This window comes from Schistocerca nitens, chromosome 4 (genome assembly GCF_023898315.1).
Source record: "Schistocerca nitens isolate TAMUIC-IGC-003100 chromosome 4, iqSchNite1.1, whole genome shotgun sequence".
NCBI classification, from domain to species: Eukaryota; Metazoa; Arthropoda; class Insecta; order Orthoptera; family Acrididae; genus Schistocerca; species Schistocerca nitens.
The window spans coordinates 227779861-227805144 of NC_064617.1; the positions used below are offsets into that span (position 1 = coordinate 227779861).

The 25284-nt window shown below is 45.5% G+C and overlaps 1 protein-coding gene and 1 pseudogene across 1 annotated transcript in view; both read right to left on the reverse strand.

Annotated features, from left to right (window-relative positions):
• The window catches only part of LOC126252227 (proton channel OtopLc-like), a 136916-nt gene that overhangs the window by 63270 nt on the left and 48362 nt on the right, over positions 1-25284 (reverse strand). The window contains exons 7-8 of the mRNA XM_049953099.1: positions 14237-14397; positions 3115-3259 (exon numbers count right to left, since the gene is read on the reverse strand). Coding sequence (XP_049809056.1) covers positions 3115-3259; positions 14237-14397 — 306 coding nt within the window. The remainder of the gene's footprint in view (positions 1-3114; positions 3260-14236; positions 14398-25284) is intronic.
• Positions 10379-10496, reverse strand: LOC126253825 (5S ribosomal RNA; annotated as a pseudogene).

The window sequence follows — 25284 nt, forward strand, 5'->3', positions numbered from 1 at the left end:
GTGATGGCTAGTCTTTTTATGGAGTACTTTGAGGACAAAGCACTTGAGTCTGCTGTTCTAAAGCTCACGGTCTTTTGGCATTATGTAGATGATACTTCTGTTGCATGGCCTCATGACAAACGAGAGCTGAAGAAATTCCTTTGTCACTTAAACTCATTTCATGAGAACATCAAGTTTACGATCTAGACTGAGAAATATGCGACTTTATTCTTTCTAGACGTGCTAGCATTCCGTAAGAATGATGGGCCATTGCACAGAAAACCCCTGCAAACAGATCTATACCTCCAGACGTCTAGCTGCTAAAACTCCGCACAAGCCTCCGGTATTCTTATTACCTTAATACACTCCTGGAAATGGAAAAAAGAACACATTGACACCGGTGTGTCAGACCCACCATACTTGCTCCGGACACTGCGAGAGGGCTGTACAAGCAATGATCACACGCACGGCACAGCGGACACACCAGGAACCGCGGTGTTGGCCGTCGAATGGCGCTAGCTGCGCAGCATTTGTGCACCGCCGCCGTCAGTGTCAGCCAGTTTGCCGTGGCATACGGAGCTCCATCGCAGTCTTTAACACAGGTAGCATGCCGCGACAGCGTGGACGTGAACCGTATGTGCAGTTGACGGACTTTGAGCGAGGGAGTATAGTGGGCATGCGGGAGGCCGGGTGGACGTACCGCCGAATTGCTGAACACGTGGGGCGTGAGGTCTCCACAGTACATCGATGTTGTCGCCAGTGGTCGGCGGAAGGTGCACGTGCCCGTCGACCTGGGACCGGACCGCAGCGACGCACGGATGCACGCCAAGACCGTAGGATCCTACGCAGTGCCGTAGGGGACCGCACCGCCAATTCCCAGCAAATTAGGGACACTGTTGCTCCTGGGGTATCGGCGAGGACCATTCGCAACCGTCTCCATGAAGCTGGGCTACGGTCCCGCACACCGTTAGGCCGTCTTCCGCTCACGCCCCAACATCGTGCAGCCCGCCTCCAGTGGTGTCGCGACAGGCGTGAATGGAGGGACGAATGGAGACGTGTCGTCTTCAGCGATGAGAGTCGCTTCTGCCTTGGTGCCAATGATGGTCGTATGCGTGTTTGGCGCCGTGCAGGTGAGCGCCACAATCAGGACTGCATACGACCGAGGCACACAGGGCCAACACCCGACATCATGGTGTGGGGAGCGATCTCGTACACTGGCCGTACACCACTGGTGATCGTCGAGGGGACACTGAATAGTGCACGGTACATCCAAACCGTCATCGAACCCATCGTTCTACCATTCCTAGACCGGCAAGGGAACTTGCTGTTCCAACAGGACAATGCACGTCCGCATGTATCCCGTGCCACCCAACGTGCTCTAGAAGGTGTAAGTCAACTACCCTGGCCAGAAAGATCTCCGGATCTGTCCCCCATTGAGCATGTTTGGGACTGGATGAAGCGTCGTCTCACGCGGTCTGCACGTCCAGCACGAACGCTGGTCCAACTGAGGCGCCAGGTGGAAATGGCATGGCAAGCCGTTCCACAGGACTACATCCAGCATCTCTACGATCGTCTCCATGGGAGAATAGCAGCCTGCATTGCTGCGAAAGGTGGATATACACTGTACTAGTGCCGACATTGTGCATGCTCTGTTGCCTGTGTCTATGTGCCTGTGGTTCTGTCAGTGTGATCATGTGATGTATCTGACCCCAGGAATGTGTCAATAAAGTTTCCCCTTCCTGGGACAATGAATTCACGGTGTTCTTATTTCAATTTCCAGGAGTGTATGTCGGGCGCACGTATTATCGGACGATGAAATCCTCCACACAGAATTAGAACACTTCTAGAAGGTTTTCAAAAATAAATGCTACACTTCACGCCAAATAACGAAGGTCATTCACAGCTACAATAGGAAGAAGCCACGCACTACAAATCAACCGCGTTCCTTTCATATGACGGGACTGTGTCTTCTAAAACAAGCATATTAATTAGGAAAAATAAAATCAAGGTTATCTTATGTCCACCAGCGAAGAGCTTGGCCCTGGTTGGATCCGTTAAAGACGACTTACAACTGAAAGAGGCGGGCGTTTACAAAATTCCCTGTGAGTATGGTGCCACATAGGCCAGACACCACAAGGTTTTCAGGAGCGTTGGATAGAACACGAGAGAAGCAACCGTTTTTGGCACCCGTCAAAATCAGCACTAGCAGAACACTCTGTTTCTATGGGACACTCAATGGAATACGACAGAACAAAAAATTTAGCTCCAGTTTCCAGTTTTTGGGATTTAGTAATCAAAGAATGGTGGAAATACGTCTTTCCTATTATCTTGTAAATCGTGACAACGGCTTTCAACAGGATAAAAATTGGAATCCTATAATTAAAATTATCCAGTCACAGCGGAATCGACGGGGTCATTCGATATTCATTGATCAGACCATCTGTCACTTCTACCACCGAGGGCAGTACGTACAACTCAGCTGTCCCGAGCATGTCATCGTCTGAAGCTTGCGCCGAAAGACGGCAGCACATTTTGCATGCGCGAAATGGGCATAAATACCGTGAATGCACCTGGGATCTTCAGTAGTCGTCTACCCAACTGACGATATCTGGACGTCTCTGGGTCGAAATATCGTGGCATAATGTCGAGGGATCCGGCTGCACACCCGAAAATTATTAGAAGTAAAAACGTTATTCGAAATAGTCATATAACTTGACAGGAGCTTCATGCATGATGTTAACGGTAATAATTATGCATGGCAGAATAATAATGGACTTGATGTACGTGTTTTTAGCACAGCATATTGTTGTTGCCGTTTCTCAGGAGCAACAAGCACCACTTATTGATAGTCATAATTACTTGATGGCAGCTACTCGTTAACAGATGGATATGAGTGAGAACATCTGGTAGAATTTTATACAGCCAATTTGTTAGTGCTAAAAAAGATACAAGGTAAACCTTGGTGGATTACAAACAGTGAAACATTAGTTAATTCATCAGGTAGTTGACCATAAGTTGTATAGCATTTGGAAACAAATGGTTGTAGATCCAGGAAAATGCGTGCTTTCGTCAGTTGTTCTGCACCGCGGAGATTAGCTGTAGATTGAAGGAAGTGTGTGGACGTCGCTCACTCACCGTGGTGGTCGCCGTGCATGGCGAGGTGTACGATCTCGTGCTTGGTCTCCTCGACGAGCACGTACAGCCACTCGCACAGGTTTGTCGCCGTCATGTGCATCAGGCCCAGCCGGGACACCACGCGGTACTCGTTCAGCTTCAGGTCCTGCGCAAAACCCACAGAGAGAAACTTAATTTTATGTTCATTTTTGCGAATATATGCCTTAATTGTAATTGCAACAATAAATCCTTCTTATGTTATGTGATAATTTTTTGTCACCTTTTCCTTGGTTCTCGGGACCACATTTGGTAGAAATTAGATTGGCAGAGAACTGCGTTAATAAACGGAATGGTTTTCTATTAGGACGTCGATCCACGTATTATCCCGCATCAAAGCACAACGTTCTTTGGTGCGGCAGAAGCGAGTGTTTGGAGGAAGTCTTTCAGTACGATTCATCGTCGGTGCCTGTGTTGTACGAAGGGCGGCTCCACGGGCCCGGGCTTGGTAGGTGGCACATGCGCTGTGTACGACACACGGACCTACGTAGCATGACGGTTTTCATCTGTGGCATCAGTTTTCAGCAGTATTCTGCAGCAGAAGTGTCTGTCCTGAAGGCGGCAGACAAATGCATCGTAGAAACAACGTATCATGTTGGTTTTAGGATCCGACAGCAATCCCTAGGAGACTACCATGAATTATTGCACCGGGAAAGCCTACTCAGCCAAATGTCGTTGCTATTCTCGGAAACGTCCTTCAGAAGTGCTTATTGTCTTTCCGATGTATCCTTTGCCACGATGGCCGTGAATTTTCCTGTTCTTCCCAGTGGTAGAGGATAGTGCAATGACAAAACTGCGTCCCGCCCCCTCCCACCCAGTCGGGATTGAGGGAGCCCCTTTTGTCACCACGCACACAATCGCCGTGCGTGAGGACGCCGATAGAATGCCGGCAAGCCTCTGAGTGCGGACAGCGCGACGAACATCTGCTGGGAGAGACGGTGACGGGTAGGGCATGGAGCATATCAGCGGCCCTCGATTCTCCAAACGGTCCATTCATCAGCTTACCTGATTATAGCATCAGGATCGAACGTCGAAATATAATGCACACCAACAGCCGGCAGTATACGTCGACATAATTTTGTTTTAAAATACGATGGGAGAATACGAGGGGAAACTGAAAATTTATAAAAATAGGTGTTGTGGCGTAACAAGACAGCCACGCCACTCGGAAGTAGCCGAAAGGCACGCGTTAACTCACGCAGGCTAGTAGATAGGTCTGAAACAGGATACGTAATGAATGCTATAAAGAAAAGTACGTAGCTCCTGGAATACTTAACTTTAATCCATCCTTGTGGTACATCGCTCTTGACGATACAAGTGAGACTCTTTAGATATAAGCTATGTAATGCTAATGGCGCCTTGCTAGGTCGTAGCCATTGACTTAGCTGAAGGCTATTCTAACTATCGGCTCTGCAAATGAGCGAGGCTTCGTCAGTGTGCATCGCTAGCTACGTCGTCCGTACAACTGGGGCGAGTGCTAGTCCGTCTCTCGAGACCTGCCGTGTGTTGGCGCTCGGTCTGCGATCACTGACAGTGGTGACACGCGGGTCCGACATGTACTAATGGACCGCGGCCGATTTAAAGCTACCACCTAGCAAGTGTGGTGTCTGGCGGTGACACCACAATAGGAAAGATTATCTGTGGAAGTATGTAGGATGTTTCTGTGGTTTCAGGCGCTGGTGGACTATCTGAAACGAATCAGTTTGGGATTGGGAAACCAGAAACGACTAAGCCGATTGTTACGGAGCCAACCATGGCGCGGTGTAACTCTGCCGACGGAATACGATGATCTACAATTTTTTTAATGTTACGTTTTAAACTGATTTATTATGTAAGTAGTTCCCAAAATATTGACGTAGGTAAGCAAGAGAAACTTGTAGGTGTACATGATGAACGCTGGGGACATAGAACTCCACTCCAGATGACGTGATGCATGTACCGCCACTGTCAGTCCTCATGAAAAGAGTTGCAGCCCCAGTGGGATGACTTTTGTATCCAGTTATGGAATCAGCAGACAAGTCTTTTTCAGTACGAACAAAGAAATGGAAAATCTACGAAAACTGACGGGATGTATTAGCACAATGATCCACACATGATACATACAACTCTCACCCTTCTTCGGGAAGTGTCCCAGTACTTAAGCGAAGCAGCACAATTTGTAACCAATACTTCGACCGAGAAGAACAATGAACTGTACTGGCTCGAGACTTCCAAGAAGCGCCGGCCGAAGTGGCCGAGCGGTTCTAGGCGCTACAGTCCGGAACCGCGCGCCTGCTACGGTCGCAGGTTTGAATCCTGCCTCGGGCATGGATGTCTGTGATGTCCTTAGGTTAGTGTGGTTTAAGTAGTTCTACGTTCTAGGGTACTGATGACCTCAGATGTTAAGTCCCATAGTGCTCAGAGCCATTTTTTTTTCCAAGAAGCAGTGTTCTATCCTATGTATGAGGAGCCTTCAGTCAGCATACAGTAAGTTGCCATTGAGATAGGTGTCGCGCTCATTACTGTATGTAATGTAATACGGGAACAGTAGCTAATCCATATCATTCACAGAAAATGCAAGCGTTTATTCTTGCTTACTTCAGGTCTTGTTGAGCCAGAGAATGCCGCAGAGGTGTATTGCTGGGTTGCGTTGGGTTGTTTTTAGGGGAAGGAGACCAGACAGCGAGGTCATCGGTCTCATCGGATTACGGAAGGACGGGGAAGGAAGTTGGCCGTGCCCTCTCCCGGCATTTTCCTGGAGTGATTTAGGGAAATCACGGAAAACCTAAATCAGGGAGGCCGGACATGGGGTTGAACCGCCATCCTCCCGAATGCGAGTCCATTTTAACCACTGCACCATCTCGCTCGGTGGAGGTGTATTGTCGATCCGCATTTCCCTGCGTCTGCTCTTTTCTCGGATAATGCGTGTTTCACCAGAGCCGGAAAATAGTCGCAATAGTCAAGTACAGTATCTGATCAAAAGTATGAGGACAGCTGTTAGTCGAAAGCGATATGGGATGAACGCAGCGTTCGCCTTTATGACGGCTTGAACTCTATTGTGGACATTTTCTATGAGGTGTCTGAATGTCAGAGGAGGAATGGTAGCCCATTCTTCCTCAAGACATGAAACCATAGAAGGTAGTAAACTTGGACACTGGGTCTGCAGCGTCCGCTCGACGGTTCCTGTCCGTCAGTACGTGAGGTCTGCCACGTTTTGGTTTAGCTGGGGTTGTATCTCCTCATTTCCACTTTACAGTCACATCACCAACAGTCGACTTGGCAACTTTAGAAGATTTGAAACATCCCTGAAGAATTTGTTATTCAGATAACATTCAGTGCCTTGTACACGTTCGAACTCATTGAGATTTACAGCTCGACCCATTCTGCTGTTACTGCTTTTTTACTGACAACACGGTAGGGTAAAGTGCGCTAATGCCGAATAATTTTTGTATCTATTTAATTTATTGCGCTTATGTTTGAAATATATTTGTGGTAACTGACAGAACAATTCCTCATGTACTTGCAAATATCGTAGTCAAAACACAAAACAAACTGTAATCTTGTGAGACCTTAACTGTTCCTGGTGAATTGAATGTTCAAATAACTAACCGGTTTGCTGCCGGGTGACGTCGTCCACCACGGCCGATATTTCGACAGGAGCACACTCTGCCATTCTCAAGGCACAACTGCAAGGAGGAAGCAATGTGCAAGGGAATTTAATACCTCGGTTCACAGAGGAGAAACAAGGAAGATACCACACACAGAACAAGTAACCGCAGAGTCCACACACAACCACAGATAACCAGCATTAGAAATATCGATAGTGACTATTAATCAACAAGTGAGGCAGTACTAATTTGTCCCTCTGTCTTTTGATGAGAGACAGGGCCGGTTTCCAAGCAGCATTTAAACAAAATCCACCATCTCTGTTTATAAGGTTGCTTTATACACTCCTGGAAATTGAAATAAGAACACCGTGAATTCATTGTCCCAGGAAGGGGAAACTTTATTGACACATTCCTGGGGTCAGATACATCACATGATCACACTGACAGAACCACAGGCACATAGACACAGGCAACAGAGCATGCACAATGTCGGCACTAGTACAGTGTATATCCACCTTTCGCAGCAATGCAGGCTGCTATTCTCCCATGGAGACGATCGTAGAGATGCTGGATGTAGTCCTGTGGAACGGCTTGCCATGCCATTTCCACCTGGCGCCTCAGTTGGACCAGCGTTCGTGCTGGACGTGCAGACCGCGTGAGACGACGCTTCATCCAGTCCCAAACATGCTCAATGGGGGACAGATCCGGAGATCTTGCTGGCCAGGGTAGTTGACTTACACCTTCTAGAGCACGTTGGGTGGCACGGGATACATGCGGACGTGCATTGTCCTGTTGGAACAGCAAGTTCCCTTGCCGGTCTAGGAATGGTAGAACGATGGGTTCGATGACGGTTTGGATGTACCGTGCACTATTCAGTGTCCCCTCGACGATCACCAGTGGTGTACGGCCAGTGTAGGAGATCGCTCCCCACACCATGATGCCGGGTGTTGGCCCTGTGTGCCTCGGTCGTATGCAGTCCTGATTGTGGCGCTCACCTGCACGGCGCCAAACACGCATACGACCATCATTGGCACCAAGGCAGAAGCGACTCTCATCGCTGAAGACGACACGTCTCCATTCGTCCCTCCATTCACGCCTGTCGCGACACCACTGGAGGCGGGCTGCACGATGTTGGGGCGTGAGCGGAAGACGGCCTAACGGTGTGCGGGACCGTAGCCCAGCTTCATGGAGACGGTTGCGAATGGTCCTCGCCGATACCCCAGGAGCAACAGTGTCCCTAATTTGCTGGGAAGTGGCGGTGCGGTCCCCTACGGCACTGCGTAGGATCCTACGGTCTTGGCGTGCATCCGTGCGTCGCTGCGGTCCGGTCCCAGGTCGACGGGCACGTGCACCTTCCGCCGACCACTGGCGACAACATCGATGTACTGTGGAGACCTCACGCCCCACGTGTTGAGCAATTCGGCGGTACGTCCACCCGGCCTCCCGCATGCCCACTATACGCCCTCGCTCAAAGTCCGTCAACTGCACATACGGTTCACTTCCACGCTGTCGCGGCATGCTACCAGTGTTAAAGACTGCGATGGAGCTCCGTATGCCACGGCAAACTGGCTGACACTGACGGCGGCGGTGCACAAATGCTGCGCAGCTAGCCCCATTCGACGGCCAACACCGCGGTTCCTGGTGTGTCCGCTGTGCCGTGCGTGTGATCATTGCTTGTACAGCCCTCTTGCAGTGTCCGGAGCAAGTATGGTGGGTCTGACACACCGGTGTCAATGTGTTCTTTTTTCCATTTCAAGGAGTGTAGTTTGATTTCAACAGCTTCCTTAATGACACTATCCCAATAGCTGAATGTGCAAGCCAGAACCTCCGTGTTGTTGTATTCCATAGGACGACCGGTGTCAAGGCAATGTTCTGCAATAGCGGATTTGCTAGGCTGTTGTAAGCGTTTGTGACGCTTATGTTCAATAGACCGCTCTTCCACAGTTCTGATTGTCTGACCAATACTGACATGACACAACTGCAAGGAATACGATAAACACCAGCCTTAAGCAAACCAAGCTCATTTTTTACGGACGCCAACAGGGCCTTAATCTTATAAGGTGGTCGAAAAACCCATTTCACATCATATTTCCGCAAAATACGGCCAATCCTGTTGGAAATGCTTCCTGAGTAAGGCAAAAAGGCCGTAGACTTAGGTACCACTTCCTTGCCATCGTCACTCACCCGTTGCACAGAAGGCTGAGAGCACAACGCACGTTTGATCTGCCTCTCACTATAATCATTGTGACGAAAGGTAACCTCGAGATGTGATAGCTCAGCCGCCAAACTCTCAGGGTGTGAGATAACGTGGGCCCTGTGAACCAAGGTACGAAGTACTCCTTCAGGCTGAGCTGGTTGGTGACAACTATCAGCTGGCAGATACAATTCAATGTGAGTAGGCTTCCTATAAACAGAATGTCCCAACGTACCATCAGTCTTCCTTCTGACCAACACATCAAGGAAAGGAAGGCATCCACTCGTTCCCACTTCCATACTGAACTGAAAACAGATGGTTCAAATGGCTCTGAGCACTATGGGTCTCAACATCTGAGGTCATCAGTCCCCTAGAACTTAAAACTACTTACACCTAACTAACCTAAGTACATCACACACATCCATGCCCAAGGCAGGATTCGAACCTGCGACTGTAGCGGTCACGCGGTTCCAGACTAAAGGGCCTAGAACCGCACGGCCACACCGGCCGGGTGAAAACAGATGATCTTGGTTTGCCTAAGGCTGGTGTATATCGTATTCCTTGCAGTTGTGGCATGTCATATATTGGTCAGACAATCAGGACTGTGGAAGACCGGTGTATTGAACATAAGCGTCACACACGCTTACAACAGCCTAGCAAATCCGCTATTGCAGAACATTGCCTTGACACCGGTCGTCCTATGGAATACAACAACACGGAGGTTCTGGCTTGCACATTCAGCTATTGGGATAGTGTCATTAAGGAAGCTGTTGAAATCAAACTATAAAGCAACCTTATAAACAGAGATGGTGGATTTTGTTTAAATGCTGCTTGGAAACCGGCCCTGTCTCTCATCAAAAGACAGAGGGACAAATTAGTACTACCTCACTTGTTGATTAATAGTCACTATCGATATTTCTAATGCTGGTTATCTGTGGTTGTGTGTGGACTCTGCGGTTTTCTGTGTGTGGTATCTTCCTTGTTTCTCCTCTGTTAACCGAGGTACTAAATTCCCTTGCACACTGATTCCTCCTAGCAGTTGTGCCTTGAGAATAGCAGGGTGTGCTCCTGTCGAAATATCGGCGGTGGTCGGCGACAACACCCGGCAGCAAACCCGTAAGTTATTTGAACTTTAATGTTAATTGCAGTAAACAATATTTTACAAGTGTCCACTTGTTCAGCACTGGACACATAGTGGTCCTAATATGAAATACTCCAAACTATAAAAACTAAACTAATCTCCTCCCGAACAGGCCATGCACGCCCAACGGCACCAACCGGCCGCCGTGTCATCCTCAACCCACAGGCGTCGCTGGATGCGGATATGGAGGGACATGTGGTCAGCGCACCGTTCTCCCGGCCGTATGTCAGTTTCCGAGACCGGAGCCGCTGCTTCTCAACCAAGTAGCTCCTCAGTTTGCCTCACAAGGGCTGAGTGTACCCCGCTTGCCAACAGCGCTCGGCACACCGGATGGTCACCTATCCAAGTGCTAGCCCAGCCCGACAGCGCGTAACTTCGGTGATCTGACGGGAACCGGTGTTACCATTGCGGCAAGGCTGTTGGTACACTCTAAACTATACATTAGGAAATTTGATATCGACCAATTTAAGTTAATAGATGTTTGAATTAAGTGAATATTATAGGACATAAACAAATTAAATCAGTATTCTGTTTGCATTTTGTCGACAAATGTAACATTAAAAAATCATATTCGAGGAGTTTCAATTAACTTTTTGACTTGTTTAGCACGTGTCTTTCACATGCATCCCACAACTCAACTGCTTTTTTGGGTTAATTGTGATACACAAAGATAACTGAACGTAAGCAAGGAGAGAAAGGTACTGCATACTACGCCGAAGTGTCGCTGTAGTATCAGCTGCATTGTTAATAACAAATGTCAGCGTCATACAGAGTAAACACATTGATATTTCTCCTTAGGCAAGTATTCCGCAATGGGGCACATTACTCTGCTATCGGCGTTCTCTTATGCTGGCAGGTCCGCCTCTAATGTTACCTAGTGGTCAGTTCTGCAATACACAGTGGCGCCTGAAACTTTTGATCAGATATTGTGAAGAGCCGTCAACGCAAAACTGAAGTGGTGAACTGTCACAGCCAATGACTGGTTAAGCTGGCTAAATCTTTTTATCCCCCCCCCCCCCCACCCCCCAGTACCCCAACCCAACACACCTTTCCACCACCGCCCATTTGACTGTACAAATATACTCTGTCTTTGTGGAAGACACACTCTCCAGAGGACTGGAAATTATCGCACTTGTTCTCTGTGCACGTATGTGGTTTCCAAATAATTGAGCCCCAGCTCATTTTCCACAGTTTTTTCGTGATTCTCAGACTCAGACTCTAGTGAAAACACGTTGAACGTTTCGTATAATAGACATCTGTCAAGAATGTTGAGTACCCCTGTCAATAATTTTCTCTGTGTGTCACGTTAATCTAACAAAATGTGGGGAATCTCTTTTTAACAATTATTGTGAGTACAGAAATTAATGCGAATTATGCTGATAAATACAGTTATTACCAACATATGTTCACTTGGTTTCTTTTCATCAACATACATTTGAAAATTTCCCATTATAACTTACAACTATAGACTCAGGACCACGGTTTCATATCTCAGACTGCTACATTTCCTTTTCTCTACAATCCCTGAGAGTTTGTATCATCTTGACGGAAACACCCTGTGTACAAGTAAGTAACACAATACATTGAAAGACCTTAAACTTATGTGAGGAAATCTAGTACAGGATTGAAACAATGGGACTCAAGCCAGCCTTTCAACTTAGATTTGCAAATATGAGATACTCCACTCATTCGTTTTCAGTTGTGCTAAAATGCTAATATTATACAGCTTGGAGAATAGTATACAAATCTTTTTTATAATGGTTGACAAAAAGTTATCCAAAAATGCCTTTTGTGAATACAACTATTGCCCTAGAACATGTGGCTGTAGATCATAACGAAGTAAAAGTAAGCGAAGTACACAAGGCTTCTTGTTACACTTCCCGCGAGAGTTGAGATTATCCTTATAGCGTCATTCCGTGTCAAGTGAAGTAATTTAGACACGTCCATCACGTGACCATCTCAGATTTTCCTCATACTGTCTGTGCAGATTTGCTAAGCGGCCTTAAGATGTCTCTCATTCTGTGAAGTTGTTGTCTAGTGTTTTTCTTGGTGTAAAACCTGCAGGTTGTATCACTTTTGGGTTATAGTTCTGAGATATATTGGGCCAAAGAAGGACGAAAAAAAATTCCTCATACAATAAATGATATTTAAAATCTCACGTCTCAAAAGGATGGCTTGATTCACACTTCCCGTAACCATTGTTTGAAAGACTACTGTTTTATCCACAAAAACACAGATTTCCACTATTGCTACCTCGCCCTGAAGGTCTACAAATACACAGTACATTTTCCCATGAAAAACTCTGTTTCAGAACTTCCTATTTTAAGCTTACACCATTTCTCGGTAATCGGTAGTAAATGCAGGCAAAAATGCAATATGCCTCTCTCTCCTCTCCTTAAACCATTTAATGCAGTTTTGTCTTCGATGAATTGCCCGTCATTCACCTCTTTGAACCGGCCAAAGGTAGTAGCCTCCCATCATATTGGTATTCTAGCGGCTCTCATACCGTGTTTCCTTTAACTGAACGTCTTGATGAAGTGACCATGGTTTTCGTGATTGACAAGTCTCAAACTTTCAGGAAAAAATCAAAGTAACGGTTCGAAAAGTGAATCTTGTACCACACCAAACGGTCATAATATCTTCAAGTTTTCCATCATGTTCATTACACGATGTGGTTATTATTTGTTTAAGAACTTAGTAATAACGTCCTCGAACGACACACAAGCCATCATCGCATTCAAAGTCAGTTTTCATTCAAATTTGAAATCGAACGTAAGTGTTTGAATATCGGAGCCAAGAAACACAACCACTTTCATAATACACTATGTGATCAAAAGTACCGACATACCCCATAAACTTACGTTTTTCATATTACGTGCATTGTGCTGCCACCTATTGCCAGGTACTCCATATCACCACAGTAGTCATTAGACATCGAGAGAGAGAGCAGAATGGGGCGCTCCGCGGAACTCACGCACTTCGAACGTGGTCAGGCGATTGGGTGTCACTTGTGACATACGTCTGTACGCGAGATTTCCACACTCCTAAACATCTGTACGTCCATTGTTTCCGATGTGATAGTCAACTCGAAACGTGAAGGGACACGTACAGCACAGAAGTGTACAGGCAGACCTCGTCTGTTGACTAACTGAGACAACCAACAGTTGAAGAGGGTCGTAATGTGTAATAGGCAGACATCTATCCAGAGCATCATACAGGAATTCCGAACTGCATCAGGATCCACTAGAAGTACTATGACAGTTAGGCGGGAGGTGAGAAAACTCGGATTTCATGGTCGAGCGGCTGCTGATAAGCCAGAAATCACGCTGGTAAATACCAAAAGACGCCTCGCTTGGTGTAAAGAGCGAAAACATTGGGCGATTGAACACTGGTAAATTGTTGTGTGGAGTGACGAATTTCGGTACGCAGTGTGGTGATCCGATGGCAGGGTGTGAGTATGGCGAATGCCCAGTGAAGGTCATCTGCCAGCGTGTGTAGTGCCAACAGTAATATTCAGATTCAGTGGTGTTAAGGTGTGGTCTTGTTTTTCATGGAGTTGTATGTCATTTTCAGCTAGGTGTCCGGATACTTTTGATCACATAGTGTATGAATGCGTGGTGTCTATTCTTTCGGACATGTTCTAAAGAACGGACACCAGGTAGAATCCACAGCTGTGATACATTACACGTAAATTGAAGGTGAAGAGGAGAAGAAAGGAAAAGGAGAGGATTACTGCTGTCAGCTGAATCGGGATAGTGGGGGTGCACAAATACTTCCTGTGGGAATCCCAGAGTAACGAACTTGGAGGAAATGGACAGGGACTGCGGATAGGTGGCGCTCCATGGTAATGTGAATCGGCCATGAGATGCGCCGAGATACGGCGTGTGCTTGCGATAACGCTGTGTCCCGCATGGCGAAGTGGTTAACGCACATGCCTAGTAAGCAGGAGACGCCTGGTTCGAATACCGGTCTGGTACACATTTTCACTCGTCGCCGCTGTTTCCGGGTAATGTCCCGATGTAGCTGACAGCAGTGATGCTCTCCCTTTCCATTCCTTTCTTCCCCTCTTCACCTTCAGTTTTCATATAATATCAGTAGGAATAGTTATTCTATTTAGAATGGGTAAATAACATTACGCTACGCCGGTCGACCGGGCCCACGCACCTTGCTGCTCATGAAGATGAACTGCATCTGCAGCAGAGTGAGCAGCATGCGCGCGGCGGGCGTCACGGCTTGCAGCACGTTGGCGCAGTCGGTGTCGTCGTTCAGCTCGAAGAACTGGCCGAACTCCAGCCCCGAGTACACCATGCTGCCGATGCCGAACGCTGCGGACAGGAGTAGCAGCCTATCAGTGTCTGCATGTCAGGTGTAGTCAGAATTTCCCCAAGGCAAACGCCCACCATAACACTGGCAGAGCGCTAATAACTAATGAGAACTACACTCTCACAAACGGGAAAGATATACTACCACATAAAGATAAGTCGTCTTACCAAAAGTCTAGAAATGTACTAGACAGATTTACATCAGATTTCTTTATGATACTCTAATAAACTTTCGGGCTGAAGTAGTCTACATTTTTTTTTAATATGGAGAGGGGTTCAGAAAAATATAGACACTCTTTGGTAGTCAGTATTAATGGAACAAAATGATACCGTTAAATTTCTTGTACGAGGGGAAGGTTATTTAATGTGTTCAAAGTTACCCCCATTAGCAGCCAAACACCGTCGATGCCGCTGAAATGTTGACAGAGCTACGGCTGTCAGTGCTGTGGGTGTGACAGCCGCGCAGAACGCCTCGATAGTTTCTCGTAGCTCATTCAATTTAGCTCTCTTTCGTTGAAAAACTTCATTTTTCAAGGTCCCCCAAGGCAGAAATCAAGAAGTGTAAGGTCTGGAATCCGTGGAATGTATTGAACAGTCCCTTTCCGACCTATCCATCGTCCAGGTAGATTTTCATCCAAGTAGGCTCTGACGTCTCTGTGGTAGTGAGGCGGAGCACCATCTTGTTGGGCGGCCGGGGTGGTCGAGCGGTTCTAGGCGCTACCGTCTGGAACCGCGCGATCGCTACGTTCGCAGGTTTGAATCCTGCCTCGGACATCGATGTGTGTGATGCCCTTAGGTTAGTTAGGTTGAAGTAGTTCTAAGTTCTAGGGGACTGATGACCTAAGCAGTTAAATCCCATAGTGCTCAGAGCCATTTGAACCATTTTGAGCCATCTTGTTGTAGGTAAAATCTTTTATTTCCAATCACCTCTCGGATGGCAGTTAAAATCGATGTTTGCAGCATATGAAGATACATCTCACCAGTTACGCTACCTTCCAAGAAGATGAAACCGTGCGATGACATACCATACAACACATTAACACCCAGTAGACTAACATGTCTGTCCACTCGAACGTGAGGATTTTCAGGAACTTCATACACCCAGTTGTCTTAGTTTACAGTACCGTTCAGATTGAATTGCGCCTCGTCGGGCGATATAACCATCACCAAAAACCGTTCTTTCTCTCGAATCATGCCTTCAAACCGCTTGCAGTACTCTATCCCTCGATCCTCGTCGTCCTCGTTCATAGCGTGCACTGACCTTGGAATGTCCCCCTTCCACTTTGCAGCCTTCACAATTCGTTGTACGCTTGACCGGCTTACCTTGCTTTCCCATGCAACATGCTTCACAGATTTTTGAAGTGACCTAGTAAACTGTTGCAACACAGCAGGGCTGGAAGCTGGACTGGTTGATGTTTGTGGTAAGCCAGACCTTTCCTTATGCACGTCATGAACAGTACCGTCGGCTTCAAATTTATCCTGAATACGATAAATTATTGTACGAGTTGGTAGCCGGGGGTCTGTACACATTAAGCCGTTGCCGATGTACCCCCATCATGTTTTCGTGTTTCCGGTAACATTTCAGTAGGCTTTGCGTTGCCCAAACGACAATCTTATTAGATTCATTGCCGTGTTGTCATGTACTGAAAAATGTGCACCAAGATCTTTTGAGAAGACAATGAACCACGGTATCACGCAAAATTGCAACATAAGTCATTTTACTCCAAAGCTGTTAAATATCAAAGAGTGTGTAAATTTTTCTGGACCCCTCTGCATATGATATATAAATAGATATTTAAAATCTATACTATTTTAATAAGAAAGGTAAATGATTAACGTTGTTGCCAAAAATAATGAAAGTTCTTTACCGCTTCCCTTTAACTTCATTTATCTGTATTTCACATTGTCATTCTATGCCATCCTCGTGCTATATTTCCCTTCAAAAAATAACAAAAAGCTATACCGGGTGTAATGGGTGTAAGCGCAGATATTTCTGTTGGTGACTGAGGATGGTGTAGTGAACATTACATCAATATTGACCATATTTGCGGATGAATAATTACAGATATTACAAGCTGTAAGTTTTTAGGTTGGTTAGTATCTCCGAGAACGTATGATAAGCGCAAACCGGCAATACTTATTTTCCCCTAGGCAGCTGTTCACATTCTGAAGTGTAGATGTGTGGACGCAGAATGCTTAGCCTACACTGGCAGGTGTACTCCACTTAGTGGTGTGGTTATGACTACGCAGAAAACATCAGATACTAAATTACGCGTTGTGTTTGTGTAAGTATATTAGATGCAGAGAAAAAACAACTGACACACTGACGTGTGTTTGTATTTAGATACCACACATAAAAGTATCTGCACTGATACATGTTATATGATATGTACCTTGACGGGAAAATTCGCAGCATCAACGAAATCATTGAATAGGGTAATGAAATTTCGGGAATGTATTTGTTTAGATAACATATCTGAGTGATTAACATAACAAGATCATAGATTAAGTAAGTGAGAGATGAGCTATGGCAAATGTAAACAGTAAATGCAAACGTGCATGCATTGTGTTATATAGAGTTGCCGTGGAAGGAGTTCGATACCTGTTGCACTTGGTCGATCAATACAGAGACGGTCTGTCCTGATTGTGGATGACGCTGGAGTTGTCTTCCGATGATGACCCATGTATGCTCGAAAAGGAGACAGATCTGGTGATCGAGTAGACCAAGACATGTCAACACTCTAGAGAGCATGTTGAGCTACAACAGCGGTATGTGGGCGAGCATTATCCTGTTGGAAAACACCCAATGGACTGCTGTTCGTGAATGGCAGATCAAATCACTGGATTAAGTTACAAATTTGCAGTGGGTGTGCGTGAGAAAACCACGAGAGTGCTTCTTCTGTCATACGAAATCGGACCCCAGACCATAACTCCAGGTGTAGGTACAGTGTATCCAGCATGCAGCCACGTTGGTTGCGGATCCTCAAATGGCCTTCTTCTAACCAACACAGTGCTATCACTTTCACCGAGGCAGAACCAGCTTTCATCAGAAAAGACAACAGACCTCCAACCTGCCCTCCAATCAGCTTGCGCCTGACACCACTGAAGTCGCAAATGACAGTGTTTTGGGGACAGTGGAATGGGCGCTAAAGGGCGTCTAGCTAGGACCTGTCCTTGAAGTAACCGATTTGTAACAGTTCGTTGTGTCAGTGTGACGATAACTGCTCCTCAAATCGTTGCTACAGATGCAGCACGATGCGCCGGAGCTGTACGCCGAACACGATGGTCTTCACTCTCGGTAGCGCTATGTGGCCGTGACAGAGCCTGATCTTCTTGCCTCCGTACATTCTTGCGACCACCGCTGCCAGCAATCATGTGTAATGGCTACATTTGCGCCATGTCTTTATGTAATATCGCAGAAGGAACCTTCTGATTCTTATATTCCTACTACAGGATCTCGTTAAAGCACAGTGAGGTGTTGATGATGGCGTTTCTGTCGCCTTAAAGGCATTCCTGACTAATATCAATTCAACACATTCGATCACAAAGTAACTAACGCTCACGATTGTTACAGCGTGTACTTATAACAAACATTAACTGCTTCCTCATAGTCGCGTTACTAGCGCCACTCTCATGCGACTGACGCGAAACTGGAACAGACATCATCTTTCTGATGTAGAAACACTTAAAAACGTTTGTTTAAGTCGCATAACCCCCCATGAACCATGGACCTTGCCGTTGGTGGGGAGGCTTGCGTGCCTCAGCAATACAGATGGCCGTACCGTAGGTGCAACCACAACGGAGGGGTATCTGTTGAGAGGCCAGACAAACATGTGGTTCCTGAAGAGGTGCAGCAGCCTTTTCAGTAGTTGCAGGGGCAACAGTCTGGATGATTGACTGATCTGGCCTTGTAACATAAACCAAAACGGCCTTGCTGTGCTGGTACTGCGAACGGCTGAAAGCAAGGGGAAACTACAGCCGTAATTTTTCCCGAGGAAATTCAGCTTTACTGTATGATTAAATGATGATGGCGTCCTCTTGGGTAAAATATTCCGGAGGTAAAATAGTCCCCCATTCGGATCTCCGGGCGGGGACTACTCAAGAGGACGTCGTTATCAGGAGAAAGAAAACTGGCGTTCTACGGATCGAAGCGTGGAATGTCAGATCCCTTAATCGGGCAGGTAGGTTAAAAAATTTAAAAAGGGAAATGGATAGGTTAAAGTTAGATATAGTGGGAATTAGTGAAGTTCGGTGGCAGGACGAACAAGACTTTTGGTCAGGTGATTACAGGGTTATAAATACAAAATCAAATAGGGGTAATGCAGGAGTAGGTTTAATAATGAATAAAAAAATAGGAGTGCGGGTTAGCTACTACAAACAGCATAGTGAACGCATTATTGTGGCCAAGATAGACACAAAGCCCATGCCTACTACAGTAGTACAAGTTTATATGCCAACTAGCTCTGCAGATGATGAAGAAATAGATGATATGTATGACGAGATAAAAGAAATTATTCAGGTAGTGAAGGGAGACGAAAATTTAATAGTCATCGGTGACTGGAATTCGTCAGTAGGAAAAGGGAGAGAAGGAAACATAGTAGGAGAATATGGATTGGGGGGAAGAAATGAAAGAGGAAGCCGCCTTGTAGAATTTTGCACAGAGCATGACTTAATCATAGCTAACACTTGGTTCAAGAATCATAAAAGAAGGTTGTATACCTGGAAGAATCCTGGAGATACTAAATGGTATCAGATAGATTATATAATGGTAAGACAGAGATTTAGGAACCAGGTTTTAAATTGTAAGACATTTCCAGGGGCAGATGTGGATTCTGACCACAATCTATTGGTTATGAACTGCAGATTGAAATTGAAGAAACTGCAAAAAGGTGGGAATTTAAGGAGTTGGGACCTGGATAAACTGAAAGAACCAGAGGTTGTAGAGAGTTTCAGGGAGAGCATAAGGGAACAATTGACAGGAATGGGGGAAAGAAATACAGTAGAAGAAGAATGGGTAGCACTGAGGGATGAAGTAGTGAAGGCAGCAGACGATCAAGTAGGTAAAAAGACGAGGGCTAATAGAAATCCTTGGGTAACAGAAGAAATATTGAATTTAATTGATGAAAGGAGAAAATATAAAAATGAAGTAAATGAAGCAGGCAAAAAGGAATACAAACGTCTCAAAAATGAGATCGACAGGAAGTGCAAAATAGCTAAGCAGGGATGGCTAGAGGACAAATGTAAGGATGTAGAGGCTTGTCTCACTAGGGGTAAGATAGATACTGCCTACAGGAACATTAAAGAGACCTTGGGAGAGAAGAGAACCACTTGTATGAATATCAAGAACTCAGATGGAAACCCAGTTCTAAGCAAAGAAGGGAAGGCAGAAAGGTGGAAGGAGTATATAGAGGGTTTATACAAGGGCGATGTGCTTGAGGACAATATTATGGAAATGGAAGAGGATGTAGATGAAGACGAAATGGGAGATAAGATACTGCGTGAAGAGTTTGACAGAGCACTGAAAGACCTGAGTCGAAACAAGGCCCCGGGAGTAGACAACATTCCATTAGAACTACTGATGGCCTTGGGAGAGCCAGTCATGACAGAACTCTACCATCTGGTGAGCAAGATGTATGAGACAGGCGAAATACCCTCAGACTTCAAGAAGAACATAATAATTCCAATCCCAAAGAAAGCAGGTGTTGACAGATGTGAAATTTACCGAACTATCAGTTTAATAAGTCACAGCTGCAAAATACTAACGCGAATTCTTTACAGACGAATGGAAAAACTGGTAGAAGCGGACCTCGGGGAAGATCAGTTTGGATTCCGCAGAAATGTTGGAACACGTGAGGCAATACTAACCTTACGAGTTATCTCAGAAGAAAGGTTAAGGAAAGGCAAACCTACGTTTCTAGCATTCGTAGACTTAGAGAACGCTTTTGACAATGTTAACTGGAATACTCTCTTTCAAATTCTGAAGGTGGTAGGGGTAAAATACAGGGAGCGAAAGGCTATTTACAATTTGTACAGAAACCAGATGGCAGTTATAAGAGTCGAAGGGCATGAAAGGGAAGCAGTGGTTGGGAAGGGAATGAGACAGGGTTGTAGCCTCTCCCCGATGTTATTCAATCTGTATATTGAGCAAGCAGTAAAGGAAGCAAAAGAAAAATTCGGAGTAGGTATTAAAATTCATGGAGAAGAAGTAAAAACTTTGAGGTTCGCCGATGACATTGTAATTCTGTCAGAGACAGCAAAGGACTTGGAAGAGCAGTTGAACGGAATGGACAGTGTCTTGAAAGGAGGATATAAGATGAACATCAACAAAAGCAAAACGAGGATAATGGAATGTAGTCAAATTAAATCGGGTGATGCTGAGGGAATTAGATTAGGAAAGTAGTAAAGGAGTTTTGCTATTTAGGGAGTAAAATAGCTGATGATGGTCGAAGTAGAGAGGATATAAAATGTAGACTGGCAATGGCAAGGAAAGCGTTTCTGAAGAAGAGAAATTTGTTAACGTCGAGTATAGACTTAAGTGTCAGGAAGTCGTTTCTGAAAGTATTTGTATGGAGTGTAGCCATGTATGGAAGAGAAACATGGACGATAACTAGTTTGGACAAGAAGAGAATAGAAGCTTTGGAAATGTGGTGCTACAGAAGAATGCTGAAGATTAGATGGGTATATCTCATAACTAATGAGGAGGTGTTGAATAGGATTGGGGAGAAGAGAAGTTTGTGGCACAACTTGACTAGAAGAAGGGATAGGTTGGTAGGACATGTTTTGAGGCATCAAGGGATCACAAATGTAGCATTGGAGGGCAGCGTGGAGGGTAAAAATCGTAGAGGGAGACCAAGAGATGAATACACTAAGCAGATTCAGAAGGATGTAGGTTGCAGTAGGTACTGGGAGATGAAGAAGCTTGCACAGGATAGAGTAGCATGGAGAGCTGCATCAAACCAGTCTCAGGACTGAAGATCACAACAACAACAACAAGTCGCATAACTGATTCTTAGTGTTGTAATTTCTTTCCCGTCAGTGTATACACCGGATGTCTCTCCTAAGAGACATCAGCCGCATTTTGTTTGGTGTTTCGGCGAATATTGTTTTTTCGTTTTTCCACAGTGTAGCTGGAGTCAGCCCAAACAATTACGGCACCTCATGTCTTTCATGCCACGCCTAATGGCGATAGAAAGCGTCTGTTTGTTTCCCATTACAAACAAATTTATTTTTAAATCGGAATATTACACGTCCATTAGATAGAGCGCTCCCAAATTATGCTAGTCCGATATTTGTTTCATCGGTGTGTGTATGGACGAGCAGGAAAACTCGAGAAGTAAAGGACAACCCAACAGCGTCTTTGTAGCCTTGCATTCTTGGAGGCAGCATACAGCGCGAGCCAAAGGAGTGCTGTCGCTGAAGGACCACTGGTTATTCTTCGAGTTTTACTGTCTCTGGTAACAAATATCTATCAAGCGAATACGCCATCAGACTAACCTTGGACCGCTCTGTCGAACTGGCACGCAAAATTTCGCTTTAAATATCATTTTTTTTTTTTTTTGGAACGGGAAACAAACTCACACTTTCTGGCGACACTGGGTGTCCGATGCAAGACGTGATGAACAGTACTTGTGTGGACTGACTCCAGCTATACAATGGAAAAACGAAATTGCAAATATTTGCAGAAACACCAAAGAAAATACTCCGGACGACTCCTAGGGGAGCCACCATGAATATTTCTTGCCATTAAATATACATATTTGATCAAGAATTGTATATACGACTATGTGCTATTTTGCTTTCTTCCTCACAGTCAGTTCGAACAGGAAACAGGAAAGCTGTATTTAAGGCCTACAAGGGGAGAGAAAAAGATGGATATAGAGAGTGGGCAGAATGAGATCAGAACGTACACAACGAGATCAAAAGTATCCGGACACCTGGCTGAAACTGACTTACAAATTCGTGGCGCCCTTCATCGGTATTGCTGGAAATCAATATTTGGTTTACCCATCCTCTTACCCCTCATGATAGCTTCCAATCTTATAGGCATACGTTCAATCAGGTTCTGTAATGTTTCTTGAGGAATGGCAGCCCATTCTTCACGCAGTGCAGCTCTGAGGAGAGGTATCGATGTCGGTCGGTGAGGCCTGACACGAAGTCGCCGTTCCAAAACTTCCCAGATGTGTTCTGTAGGATTCAGGTCAGGACTCTGTACAGGCAAGTCCATTAAGGGATTTTACTGTCGGGTAACCACTCCGCCACAGGCCGTGCATTGTGAACAGGTGCTCGATCATGTTGAAAGATGTAATCGCCATCCCCGAATTGCTCTTCAACAGTGTGAAACAAGAAGGTGCTTGAAACATGAATGTAGGCCTGTGATGATACAATACCACGCGAAACAACAAGGGGTGCAAGCCCTCTCCATGAAAAACACGATCGCACCATAACACCACCGCCTCTGAATTTTACTGTTGGCACTACACATGCTGGCAGATGACATTCATCTGGCATTCGCCATACGCACACTCTGCCATCGGACCACCACACTGTGTACTGTGATTCGTCACTCCACACAACGTTTTTCCACTGTTCAATCGCCCAATATTTACAGTCCTTCCACCAAGCGAGGCGTCGGTTGGCATTTGCCGGCGTGATGTGTGACTTATGAGCAGCCACTTGACCAAGAAATCCAAGTTTTCTCAACTCCCGCCGAACTTGCGGTGAATCCTCGTGTAGTTTGGAATTCCTGTGTGATGGTCTGGATAGATGTTTGTCTATTACACATTACGACCCTCTTCAACTGTCGGCAGTCTCTGTCAGTCAACGGACGGTTGTACGCTTTTGTGCTGTACGTGTCCCTGCACGTTTGAACTTCACTATCACATCGGAAACAGTGGACCTAGGGATGTTTAGGATTGTGGAAATTTCACCTACAGACGTATGACAGAAGTGACACCCAATCACCTGATCATGTTCGAAGCCGGCCGCTGTGGCCGAGCGGTTCTAGGCGCCTCAGTCCTAAACCGCGGTGCTGCTACGGTCGCAGGTTCCAATCCTGCCTTGGGCATGGATGTGTGTGATGTCCTTAGGTTAGTTAGGTTTAAGTAATTCCAAGTGTAGGGGACTGACGACCTCAGATGTTATGTCCCATAGTGCTTAGAGCCATTTGAACCACGTTCGAAGTCTGTGAGGTGTGATCAAAAAGTAACAGGATTTTATTATTTCGGGGCCTTTTTAAGCCTGATTTTCGAAACACTTTTGTGTCTTGTTGTTACAAATGTTCCTAATATATTTTTGTATTTCCAGCTGTTTTGAACATTTAGTTTGTCGTTGACAGTCGAAAAGGTTACACGTGTTTTCGAGTGCTCGGCGAAATTTTAGTTACCAAAAAGGATGCATCAAGGAATTAGTATAAAATTTTGATTGGAAATGGAATAGAGTACTGCACCGCATTCGAAATGTTGATTGTGGCCTTTGGCGAACCTGCCATGAGTAAGACAAGAGTTTACGAGTGGCATGAACGTTTCAAGAGGGTCGCTGAAGATGACGGCAGCCCTGATCGCCGTAACAAATCAATTACTGTCGCAGTGTGAAACAAGCAAAGAAAATGATTCTGGAATGTCGCCGAATCACCATCAGCATATTCTTTAGCTGATCCCAAGCATTTTTTAATTATGTTTTGGGCATGAAATGTGCAGCAGCGAAGTATGTTCCGACACGATTGAACTTAGACCAAAGACGACGTCACGTATACATCGCTCGGGAATTGCTGAACGAGGTTAACAACGACTCAGATCTTCTAAAGAAGGTTACAGCACGTGACGAATCATGAGTATACGGGTATGATGTCGAAACTAAGACCCAATCGTCCCACTGGAAACTGCCTGAAGAGCCAAAACTGAAAACTTTCTAGAGGTTCTATCACATGTGAAGGTTCGCCTCACTGTTTTTTTTCGATTATAATGTGGTAGGGTATCCTGACTTATGGTCGTATTAGTCAATAAGGATTGCGACCTGGAGATTATGCGCCGTTTACCTGAAGCAATCCGAAGAAAACATCAGAACTGAGGCAAAACCATCCCTGGAAAGGCATCATGATACTGCTCCCGCTCACTCTTCGAGGTTTGTCCGTGATTTTTTGGTTTCAGTGTCACCAACCTATGTAGACTGAAAGTACTACTTTTTGCGCGAATAGGGACACGAATTTAAGGCTGAATAAGGACAACACATCTTGCTCATTTATTGTTCACTGTTCTGTTGCAGATGGGTAGTGATAAAGGCGGTTGGACTGAAGACGATATGCGCAAAGCTATTACTACATTCCGTCAAGAAAGGTGCATACGTCGTGCTACAGATCTATTTCGTGAGCCTCGTTCATATCTCTACCGTCGTCTACAGAGTTGTAATGATGATCAGCTGAAGATGAAAGGTGGACAATCTACGTTTACCTTCCAACAAGAAATGCGTTAAGTAGAACCGAAGCTTAGTTTCGCGAACTGTGGGTTCTGATTGAATTCTAAGGTTTTAAGAAATGCTGTTTTTCTTTTTCGCAGAGCAAAATGGAATAGCACACAAGTTTTCGAAACAGCATCAAATGGCAGGAATTGAATGGCTTATTGCTTTTCGTAAGAGCAATCCTGAAATAACATACAGGAAGACTGAAGGTCTCTCTTCATATCGTTACAAGGTCCTTAATAAGCATGACGTTGAGGAACAATTTACTCTATTGGGTAAAACAACGGAATAACGTAATTTGTTTGTTAAGCCACAATTGACTTGTAACTGTGATGACTCTGCCTGTCAGATAAACAACAAACCAAACAAGAAAATACTTGCAGCGAAGTACGGGAAAGCGGTCTATTCGCAGACTTGTGTGGAGACGGGTGAACTTGT